At 34.1% G+C, this 12,217-nt stretch overlaps 1 protein-coding gene across 1 annotated transcript in view; it reads left to right on the plus strand.

Moving 5' to 3' along the window:
* RBBP8 (RB binding protein 8, endonuclease) overlaps positions 1–12,217 on the plus strand; it is an 83,965-nt gene that overhangs the window by 29,543 nt on the left and 42,205 nt on the right. The window contains exons 5-6 of the mRNA XM_081252066.1: positions 1,517–1,629; positions 8,544–8,610. Coding sequence (XP_081108192.1) covers positions 1,517–1,629; positions 8,544–8,610 — 180 coding nt within the window. The remainder of the gene's footprint in view (positions 1–1,516; positions 1,630–8,543; positions 8,611–12,217) is intronic.

Below are 12,217 nucleotides of genomic sequence, written 5' to 3' on the forward strand. Positions count from 1 at the left end.
TGATTCAGCATTCTCAGGTCAGTTTCTATTTGTCCGCCAGCTCCTTGCTTTTTTAATTCGTTTGTTTTTCTTTCCCATTCTCCCAGTTCTCATAGTCTTTTGTCTTTAAAAATATACACAGATCTTTACTGTAGTTTTGTGGGATTTGGGGAGGAAGCAACAGTAGATGCAGATGTTCACTTTGTCATCTTTACTTAGATCTTGATTGGCCTAATTCCTGTTCTGGAATCTACTCCAATTAAACTATGTTGCCCAATTCTTTATTCCTTCATTCTAGAAATTTTAGTCCTATTAATGTAACCTATGATCTCTAATCTTTATTTTTTACATCCATATCAACACTGTTGCTATAAGTTTTACTTTTATATAAAATCTCTAGGTTCTTTTTGTTTGTTTTAGTTGTTTTATAGTTTTCATGTTTTGTCTCCTTATTTTAAAATTCATGGCATGTACTACCATGCTATGACTTCCATAGACACTCATGTACTTAGTATCTTATTGACTTAGGTCATTGAGTTAAAATGATTATCTTAGATTTTATATTTTCTAAATTCCTAATGTGGGATATGTGTCATTTTTTTCAACCATATTTTTTCCTGGTTATATAAATAATGAAATTAGAGAAATTTTGAAAAATATAGCAAAACACTAAAAAGAAAATCTTCTGTATTACTGATACCTACAAGGTAACTGAATTAACATTTTGAAATACACCTTTCTCTCCATCACCCACCCCTCCTGTGTAATATATGTATTTCCCTTTTCCCTTCAGCATTCACAAATAATTAGTAAAAGCTATTTTGTCATCTTTTTCTTTTTTTAAAAAATGGTAGTACACTGTGAATTTCTACTAATACTGGAGTCTTTTTTTAATGCTGAAAAGAGCATTACTTTTTTTTAAACTTTGTATTCTTTGACCTTTAGTATTCATTCAACTAAAACTTAGTTGTTGAACACTCATTCTGTGTTATATGCTATGCTAAGCAGATGCAAGCTTGCTTAAGATAAAATTCTGTCCATTGGTACGAGACTGGGTTCATATTTTGCCTCTAATAAATTAAAACAAGGGAGCTTCAATAAATAAGTTCCCTTGAATAGAGTTTCAAATTGGCAGATTTTTACAGAATTGCAGTCTTTAGAAAATGATGTAGCATGATTTCAGCCTATTTGGGAATATGTTAAAGGTATAATAACTAGTTAATTTTCTCTGTATTTTCCAAGTAAATTCTTTAGTTCTTCATAAAATATAAAAATCTTGAAATTCAAATATGAATAAGTATCTTTTAGTTGTTGAAAAAATTTTTTTAATTTCAGTTTTATTGAGGTATAATTGACAAATAAAATTATTTTTTTTAAAGTATTTATCATGGTGATTTGATAAATGTGTATATTGTGAAAGGATTCCCACCATCTGGTTAATTAACATATCCATCACCTCACATCTTTTTTTATTTTTTTATTTTTTGATGAGAACATTTAAGTTCTACTCTGAAAATGTTTTGTTTTTGTTTTGTAGATTAAGAGCAGGATTATGTGATCGCTGTGCAGTAACTGAAGAACATATGCGGAAGAAACAACAAGAGTTTGAAAATATTCGACAGCAGAATCTTAAACTTATCACAGAGCTTAGTGAGTTTCCTTTCTTCATTTATTAAGTATGTAAAGCATAGTATGGTATTGTTAAAACCTGTTATTAAATTGGTTACAATCAGATGGATTATTTACATATGTTTTTCTTTATTTAGGCAAAAGTTCAAATGTTGTTTTTTCCCTTTTTGTAGATTTAATCTCATGCTTATTTTAGTAAGAACTAGGGTACAGTAAGGTGCAAATACTGTCCTCGTTGGCCTTAAAGTCTCACCAGCTGTAAGACAAGAAGCAAATTTTCTTTGGTTATATCCATATTTGCTTCTTTGGTTTTATTTCATATTAATTCAACTACTTATGTTTAGTAAATTTAAACACAAAGCAGACAATTTAGTGTTCTACAAAGGTGTATTTTTTTTATTTTCACTATTTTTTTGGACACACTATTACAAGTATACCATTTTTAGTTTAGTCTACTTACCATTTTATGTAGGATTTTCTTACATTTATCTTCTTTTCCAAACTAGTTTGGTATTTTGACTTTTTTTTTCTATTAATTATATTGCTGTCCTCTGGTTACTCAAGCAAGAATATATGAATGTATGCTGATTGTTTTAAAAAGAGATAGAAGGAACATAGTTTTATTCTCCCAGAGGTAACTACTATTAAGTATATAATAAATATCTTTACAGGTCCAGATTTATCTATCTTTCTGTTTGTCTCTTTCCCTCATTTTACCCCCTCCTCTATCTTCTCTTTTAAATTTTTAATGGGATCATATCATACTTCTTGTTCTGACATATGTTATTTTATTTTAGACTATATATTAGAAGTCTTTACATGTTTATATGTTTGTTTATATATTTAGACCCATAGATTCTGTGGTGTGTATGAATGAATGCATGCATGAGTTTATTTAGGAATATAAGATTATCAGTGAGTAGAAAACTATTACATTTCAATAGACATAGTTGAGATCCACAATTATATTACCATTAGTACTTGAAATAATCTGCAGTAATGTCTACATGTCTAATAGTCAGATTTCTAGCAACTTTAACTGTCTGAAAAATAGCCCAAAACTCAACAAGCAAAAACCCTAGGTATTAAGGAATAAGACAGCATTCTTTTTAATGGCTGCATTGTGTAGATGCCATTTATTTACCCATTCTCATATTGATGAACAAGTCAATTTTTTGACTGAGTGTTTGAGAATTTCAGTTTCCCTATATTCTCTTCAGTTTTGTGCAAAAATGTATTAATTGACAATATCCAGTTCAGTGGGTAAAGAATGATATACCTTTTTAATATTAGCATTCTCTTTATTACTATTCAGGTCAAGTATCTTTTGATCTTCAGTTTGCATTTCTTCTTGGGTGAATGGTTTGAATATTCTTTGTCTAATTTTCAGATAGGTAAAATACTTCATGAGTTCATGTTGAAAATTCAAATTCAAGACTACAGAGCTTTTGCTAACCTCTTCTAATAACATCTGTATCCCCTTTCTTCCACACTGAGAATCATGGTTCTCAAGGACACAGGGATGATAGAATTAAAATATCCCCTAACTACTCATTTTTTAATCTCATATTATAGCACAATAGTCTTAGAATAATACCACTAATAATACCTCCAATGTGATTACTGAAAAGTTCAAGAAAACTAATTTTACATTAAAATGAGCAACAGGAAAATCATTGAGGTCAAATCCCAAAGTTATTTTATGAATAAAAATACTAAGCCTTCATGTTTATGAATTCTTGGTGTTGCTATTATCGTTGCTACTTTTTACCCCCCGGCCTGCCTCTCTTTTTTGTTCTTTTTCCAGTTATTGCATTTTGAGGATATTTATCTTGTTATTTCATCTTTATTTTATCCTTATTTTGTTTTTTTGTTATTTCATCTTTATTTTATCCTTATTTTGTTTTTAAACTCTTGATTTCTATTTTTTTGATCAACCTTGAAATTTTACCATGCTTTCCTAAAATATAAAGATAGTATCTTACCCTCTTCTGAATAATACAAGGACTTTAAAACACTTTCACTCTGATCATTTCCTTCTCCATTTACATAGTTTATGGCCTGTATTTTTTTTTTCAGCCCTGCAAGTTAGAAACTTTTTTAAAAATTACCTTATTCAGACAGTTTTTAAAAGACTTACCTACATGTGCAGCAGTTTCTTTGCTTATTATTGCTTTTTACATCTCACTTTTCTTCTGGTATTATTACCCTTTCTGATCTTTCTTTTTTTTGGCCATGCCACACTGCACGGCATGTGGAGTCTTAGTTCCCCCAAGTAGGGATCAAGCCTGTGCCCCCTGCAGTAGAAGTGCAGAGTCATAACCACTGGACCACCAGGGAAGTCCTGAGATTCATTCTTTAAAAGTTCCTTTACAGGATATTTGTTGGTTCTAAACCCTCAGTTTTTATCCTCAATGTTTTTATTTTACCATTATTTTTATACGGCTATTTTACAGGATAACAATTATTTTTCTCTGGCTACTATTAAGATTTTTTCCTTAGTTTTTGGTATTCTGTAGTTTTAGTGCAATTTCAAGTAGGTTTTTAAGAAAAAAGTCTGTTTAGTATACATTACAAAATCTATTGAATCACTTCTTTAATCATATCTGTAAAACTGTCGGCTACTAGCTCTTCAAATATTGTGTCTTCTCCATTCTCCTTATTTGGGGGTTATGATGAGACCTTGTCATTCGATCCTTTGGTCTCTTAACATCTCTTTCCTATTTTTCGTCCCCTCATTTCACTCTGCTGCGTTCTGGGTAATTTCTTCAGCTTTCTTGCTTATTATACTAAGTTCTTCAGCTCTGTTACACTGAGTTATTTTATTTCGGTAACCAAATTTTTCATTTTTAAAAATTCTGTTTGGTTCTTTTTCAAATCTGTGTAGTCTTTTTTTTTTAATGAAATTTTTTTTTCTGCTTTATAACAAATTTAATCAGTTATACATATACATATGTTCCCATATCCCCTCCCTTTTGCGTCTCCCTCTCACCCTCCCTATCCCACCCCTCCAGGCGGTCACAAAGCACCGAGCTGATCTCCCTGTGCTATGCGGCTGCTTCCCACTAGCTATCTACCTTACGTTTGGTAGTGTATATATATGTCCATGCCGCTCTTTCGCTTTGTCACAGCTTACCCTTCCCCCTCCCCATATCCTCAAGTCCATTCTCTAGTAGGTCTGTGTCTTTATTCCTGTCTTACCCCTATGTTCTTCATGACTTTTTTTTTTCTTAAATTCCATATATATGTGTCAGCATACAGTATTTGTCTTTCTCTTTCTGACTTACTTCACTCTGTATGACAGACTCTAGGTCCATCCACCTCATTACAAATGGCTCAATTTCGTTTCTTTTTATGGCTGAGTAATACTCCATTGTATATAATGTGCCACATCTTCTTTATCCATTCATCCGATGATGGACACTTAGGTTGTTTCCATCTCTGGGCTATTGTAAATAGGGCTGCTATGAACATTTTGGTACATGACTCTTTTTGAATTATGGTTTTCTCAGGGTATATGCCCAGTAGTGGGATTGCTGGGTCATATGGTAGTTCTATTTGTAGTTTTTTAAGGAACCTCCATACCGTTCTCCATAGTGGCTGTACTTTTTTTTTTTAAATGAAATTTCTTAAAAATATAGAAAAGTAAGGAGAATAGTAAGGAACCCTCATACACCTATCACATAGATTAACAGTTGTTCATATTTTGCTGTATTTTCTTCATTTCTTTTTGAACTGAAATATTTTAATGTCAATTACATACATCAGGAGATTTTTCCCCTAAATACTTGGATAATTTATACCTAACCACAATACCACTACCTTGCCTACCAAAGATTACCCATAATTTTCTCTAATATTCTTTAAGAGCCAGTCCATATTCATATTTCTACAGCTGTCCCTCTTAAGGTAGTTTGCAACCGTTTTGTTCACACCTGCCAGTCACAGACCACACATTGCATTTGTCTCTTAATCTGGAATAAGCTCCCTTCCTATTTTTTTCTTTTATGACATTGACTTCTTGAAGAAGTAGGGCTGTTTTCCTAAAATTATGCCACCTTCTGGGTTTCTCTCATCATTTTATTTATCTTGTTTCTTTATTTCCTATAAAATAGAAATTGTATCTGAAGGCTTGATTAGGTCCAGATTAAACATTTTTGACAGCAGTACTTTATAGGTAAAATTGTCTACTTTACATTGTATCATATTAGGATATGGATATTGTCAGGTTATTCCACTCTTTGGGATTGGTGGCCAGATTTCTCCATTATAGAGTTATATTTTCCCCCGAGTACCACCAAGTAGTCTAAATTGGGAGGATGGATGTGTGATACTTTGAAATCTTGCAAAAATACAATTCTCCCTCAGTCTTTCTTTAATGGTTTTAATATCCATTTGTGATTCTGGCCTGAATCAGTTATTTAATTACAGACTACAAAATGATAATTTTCCATTTCTGTTATTCTTTATCAGCTAGCATTCTTCTATAAACAGGAATTCTCCCTCATCAGTTTGGGGCTATTGGTTACCTTGGGATGTAGTTCCTACTAGAAAGGCATGATACATCTTAATTTTTTCCCTTTAATTGCCAGTTTTCAGAGTAATACCTTGTATAATAGTTACCTACAGTGGTGACAAATAAGGTTTTTTTTTTTAACATCTTTATTGGAGTATAATTGCTTTACAATGGTGTGTTAGTTTCTGCTTTATAACAAAGTGAATCAGCTATACATATACATATATCCTCATATCTCCTCCCTCTTGCTTCTCCCTCCCACCCTCCCTATCCCACCCCTCTAGGTGGTCACAAAGCACTGAGCTGATCTCCCTATGCTATGCGGCTGCTTCCCACTAGCTATCTGTTTTACATTTGGTAGTATATATAAGTCCATGCCACTCTCTCACTTCGTCCCAGCTTACCGTTCCCCCTCCCCGTGTCCTCAAGTCCATTCTCTACGTCTGCATCTTTATTCCTGTCCTGCCCCTAGGTTCTTCAGAACCTTTTTTTTTTTTAGATTCCATATATATGTTAGCATACGGTATTTATTTTTCTCTTTCTGACTTACTTCACTCTGTATGACAGTTTGTAGGACAAATGAGGTTTTGTGTGTTGTATATGTTATGTTTCATTTTGCTTTTGACATGAATGGAGCTTTCTCTTTTTTGAGCATAATAGACATATGTAATTTTATATATTCAGTGTGTGTCATTCAGTTATGTTCATTATTTTTATTGATGCTCAAATTATCTCAATCTTGTCTGTCTACTCATTTTTGGTAATCACTTTTATCATGTTAGTTTTGAGCCTTCCATCTTTTAAATCTTTAAACATTTCATTATCATATAATTTTGTTATCTGAAATACTTGGGAATCTATATATGAGTTATTTTCTACTGACTAGTGGTAAATGAATTCAGATCACTTTGGCTCCATTCCAGGAGTTCAGGCTTAAACTGGAAATCTCAAGTTCAGTCCCTCCACCAGTGCTGATACCAGTATCTGCTTGCTAACACTGCTTGGGTTTTAGCTCACAATTTGTTTTGTTTTTTTTTTGTTTGTTTGTTTTGTTTTGTTTTTTTTTTGCTGTACATGGGCCTCTCACTGTTGTGGCCTCTCCCATTGCGGAGCACAGGCTCCGGCTGCGCAGGCTCAGCGGCCATGGCTCACGGGCCCAGCCGCTCCGTGGCATGTGGGATCTTCCCAGACCGGGGCACGAACCCGTGTCCCCTGCATCGGCAGGCGGACTCTCAACCACTGCGCCACCAGGGAAGCCCTGTTTTGTTTTTGTTGTTGATTGTGGTGGTGGAGTGGGAGGCTCTTGGATTTCTCTTCCTGTGTCCAGCTTAGTTGTCCTCTGGAATCCTTCCTGATTTTTTCAACAGCTCAACGTAACCTTTTTCTCCTTGGAATTTCATTTTTTCTCCTTGGAATTTCATTTAGTATTTTATCTGAACCTCTCTAATGCCCTTGTCACTTTCAGTTGTAAAAAATATGTTTATATAATATCTTGTCTCATTAGGCTACACTTTCTTCTAGGTCACTGTCATATCTTCAGGTTTTTGTTTTGTTTTGTTTTTTTCCAGATCCTCCACAGGAGGTAGTTTAGTAACCCTCACATATTGTATTGATATATAGTCAACAAATTTTTATTTACTCAGTGTAAGAAAATATGTTTGGATTTGTAAACCACTAAATTATTAACAGATTTTTGGAGTATGTTTAACTTTCTTTCTTAGAGGTTAATTGTACTTACTCTGACTTGATTTCTTTGATATATTTCTCCTCGTAAAACACATGCTTAACCAGTGACATAATATCAAGGATTGATAATTTTGTGCTGGCAGCAGTAGAAATTATAGCCCAAAACTAAGTTTCTGCTTTATAAATAAGGATGGATAGGAAAATTTAGTCAAGATAGATTCAAACAAGGAGATACTACTTCAATGGTATATTTAAGTTACTGATACCATAATTATTAATGAAACATAGAGTATGACTAGGAAGAAAATTTACTTAAGTGTGCTTATGTTATAAAAATTACACTGATATTCAGTGTTATATTTTATGATCAAATTTATTTCAAGATAAATGGTGTTTGAAATTAGTAGGACTGAGTAACCAGATGGAATGCTTTCTTGTGCTCAATATGAATAATTAAACTATACTCCCCAGTACATGAGGTACTCTTTCTTTTTTGCCCACAAGCATTACACAGAATTATCAGTTAATCATTTACATGGAACTTGTACTACATGAGATGTAATAATCACTACCTAGTAACAAATTAGTTTTGAACAGTAGCATTAACCCTGACTAACATCATGACTTAGAATTTGAATTCCTAATTCTCCATAATTGTTGCAACTGTTGAAAGAACCTGACATACATCTTATTATAGCTATAATTTGTGCTTTCTTTTCACATTATATTTAAGTGAATGAAAAGAATACTCTGCAGGAAGAAAATAAAAAGCTTTCTGAACAGCTGCAGCAGAAAATCGAGTAAGTATTTTTTCTTAATTGTGGCAGAAAATTGAATATTTTCCCCTAGCTTCTCTTTCTTCATTTTACTTAGCTTTGCAAACTGTAAAGATATATTAAGAGTTAAAGGTTTCATTTTTAAAAGTTATAAAGTATTCTGCAAATGAAAATATAAAGAAAATAACTATATTTTTGTTCTGGGAGTATATATGAAGGGTGTGTATGCATCTCTTAGCTTAGTGTGTGAATATATAAAAATCAAAACATTTTAATTTAAAGCACTTTAATTTTTATAATTTTATTATAAATAACAAATCATTCAAATGAATTATTTGAAGTACTTATATTTTAAACATTTGAGTTTTGTTACCACCTTTCTAGCCCTGTCCCAGAAACTATAAAATCAATCTGAATAATTATTTCCTCTTATACACTTCTCAGGCCTGGAGAACTTCCTCCTTTCCCTCTCCCCCAATTTCTCATAATAAAAATAATAACTTTCATCTTGTGTTCCAGTTACTCTTCTTTGTGTTTTATGTTTATTATTTCTAATCCTCACTGTGACTCTTCAAGGTAGTTTTATTAACTCTACTTTATGGATGAGGAATCCACATCTTAAAAAAGTCAAGTAACTTGCCATGGTCTCACAACTAGTAGATAATGAGACATCACTCAGAACCCCATCTTCTGACTTAAAAGCCACTGTTCTTTCCATTATTTGACAGCGTCTCAAAAAAAGAATCTGTTTTTCTGGGTCTAGTCTGACTGATGCCAAGCAGAGTTATAGCCAGTTCTTAGTTCCCATTTATGTAAAGCTTATATAATATTTTTTAAAAGTTAGGATTCAGGATAGTGTTAATGGTTTATAGGGTTTTAAAGACTGTTGCATCTGAGTGGACATCTACAAAAACTTTGCTAAACTATGTAGACGTAACATTATTTTGGCTTACGAGTAGTTACTGTCTTATGTATAAACACATATCACAAGTGGAATTAACATCTTTATCATATCAGTATATTTTTAAGTAGTGGATGTCCAATAGGATTTTGATATTTCTCCCATGTTATCATGAATATTTGTCCAATATTCAGCCCACTGAATATTGGTAGCCAAAGAGAATTTTGAGGGGGGATAATAGATGAGGAAAGAAGGCTATCAGGCCAGACTGAGGTTATCAAACATGTGTGTATGAAAATGTCAACCCTTTATCATTTTACTCATGCTGCATATTGAAGTGGAGCTAGAACACAAATTCACAGTCTTTTCTATATGATTCCAAAACACAAAGTTTTTCTTTTTGAAAAGTTACAACCTAATCTCACTTCAATTGACAAGATACTTTTTATTATAGTCCTTATTTGTCCCACTTCCTGTGAGCATTCCTATGCTTCACTGTGATAATATCAGTGTGTTTGACTACAGGATGATACCTCAGGCTCTACTGGAGGTGTTTTGTAACAAGCTGTATATGCTCTGCATTGCCCTTCAATTTTTTTTTTAATAGATCTTTATTGAAGTATAATTGCTTCACAATACTGTGTTAGTTTCTCTTGTACAACGGAGTGAATCAGCCATGTGCATATATATATCCCCATATCCCCTCCCGCTTGAGCCTCCCTCCCACCCCTCTAGGTCATCACAAAGCACCAAGCTGATCTCCCTGTGCTATGCAGCCGCTTCCCACTATCTGTTTTACATTGGGTCGTGTGTATATGTCAGTGCTACTCTCACATCTCCCTAGCTTCCCCCTCCCCCACTGTGTCCTCAAGTCCATTCTCTATGGCTACATCTTTATTCCTGCCCTGCCACTAGGTTCATCAGTACCACTTTTTTTTAAGATACCATATATATGTGTTAGCATACGGTATTTGTTTTTCTCTTTCTGACTTAACTTCACTCTGTATGACAGACTCTAGGTCCATCCACCTCACTACACATAACTCAATTTCGTTTCTTCTTATGGCTGAGTAATATTCCATTGTACATATGTACCACATCTTCTTTGTCCATTCATCTCTCAATGGACATTTAGCTTGGTTCCATGTCCTGGCTATTGTAAATAGTGTTGCAGTGAACATTGTGGTACATGTCTCTTTTTGAATTGTGGTTTTCTCAGGGTACATGCCCAGTAGCGGGATTGCTGGGTCATATGGCAGTTCTATTTTTAGCTGTTTTTTTTTGTTGTTGTTGTTTTTTGCGGTACGCGAGCTTCTCACTGTTGTGGCCTCTCCCGCCGCGGAGCACAGGCTCCAGACGCACAGGCCCAGCGGCCATGGCTCATGGCCCCAGCCGCTCCGCGGCATGCGGGATCCTCCCGGACCAGGGCACCAACCCGCATCCCCCGCGTCGGCAGGCGGACTCTCAACCACTGCGCCACCAGGGAAGCCCTATTTTTAGTTTTTTAAGGAACCTCCATACAGTTCTCCATGGTTGTTGTATCAGTTTATGCTCCCACCAACAGTGCAGGAGGGTTCCTTTTTCACTATACCATTTCCAGCATTTATTGTTTGTAGACTTTTTGATAATGGCCATTCTGACTGGTGTGAGGTGATACCTCATTGTAGTTTTGATTTCTCTACTAATTAGTGATGTTGAGCATCTTTTCATGTGCCTCTTGGCCATCTGTATGTCTTCTTTGGTGAAATGTCTGTTTAGCTCTTCCACCCATTTTTTAATTGAATTGTTTGTTTTTTTGATATTGAGCTCCATGAGCTGTTTATATATTTTGGAGGTTAATCCTTTGTCCATTGATTCATTTGCTAATATTTTCTCCCATTCTGAGGGTTGTCTTTTCATCTTGTTTATAGTTTCCTTTGCTGTGCAAAAGCTTTTAAGCTTAATTAGGTCCCATTTGTTTTTTTTGTTTGTTTTTATTTCCATTACTCTAGGAGGTGGGTCAAAAAAGATCTTGCTGTGGTTTATGTCAAAGAGCGTTTTTCCTATGTTTTCCTCTAAGAGTTTTATAGTGTCTGGTCTTACATTTAGGTCTTTAATCCATTTGGAGTTTATTTTTGTGTATGGTGTTAGGGAGTGTTCTAATTTCATTCTTTTACATGTAGCTGTCCAGTTTTCCCAGCACCACTTATTGAAGAGGCTGTCTTCTCCATTATATGTTCTTGCCTCCATTGTCATAAATTAGGTGACCATATGTGTGTGGGTTTATCTCTGGGCTTTCTATCCTGTACCATTAATCTATATTTCTGTGTTTGTGCCAGTACCATACTGTCTTGATTACTGTAGCTTTGTGGTATAGTTTGAAGTCGGGCAGCCTGATTCCTCCAGCTCCATTTTTCTTTCTCAAGATTGCCTTGGCCTTTCGGGGTCTTTTGTGTTTCCATACAAATTGTAAAATTTTTTGTTCTAATTCTGTAAAAAATGCCATTTGTAGTTTGATAGGGATTGAATTGAATCTGTAGATTGCTTTGGGTACTATAGACATTTTCACAGTATTCATTCTTCCAATCCAAGAGCATGGTATATTTCTCCATCTGTTTATGACATCTTTGATTTCTTTCATCAGTGTTTTATAGTTTTCTGAGTACGTGCCTTTCACCTCCTTAGGTAAGTTTATTCCTAGGTATTTTATTCTTTTTGTTCAGTTGGTAAATGGGATTATTTCCTTAATTT

The sequence above is a fragment of the Mesoplodon bidens genome (genome assembly GCF_964165515.1).
Source record: "Mesoplodon bidens genome assembly, chromosome: 13".
NCBI classification, from domain to species: domain Eukaryota; kingdom Metazoa; phylum Chordata; class Mammalia; order Artiodactyla; family Ziphiidae; genus Mesoplodon; species Mesoplodon bidens.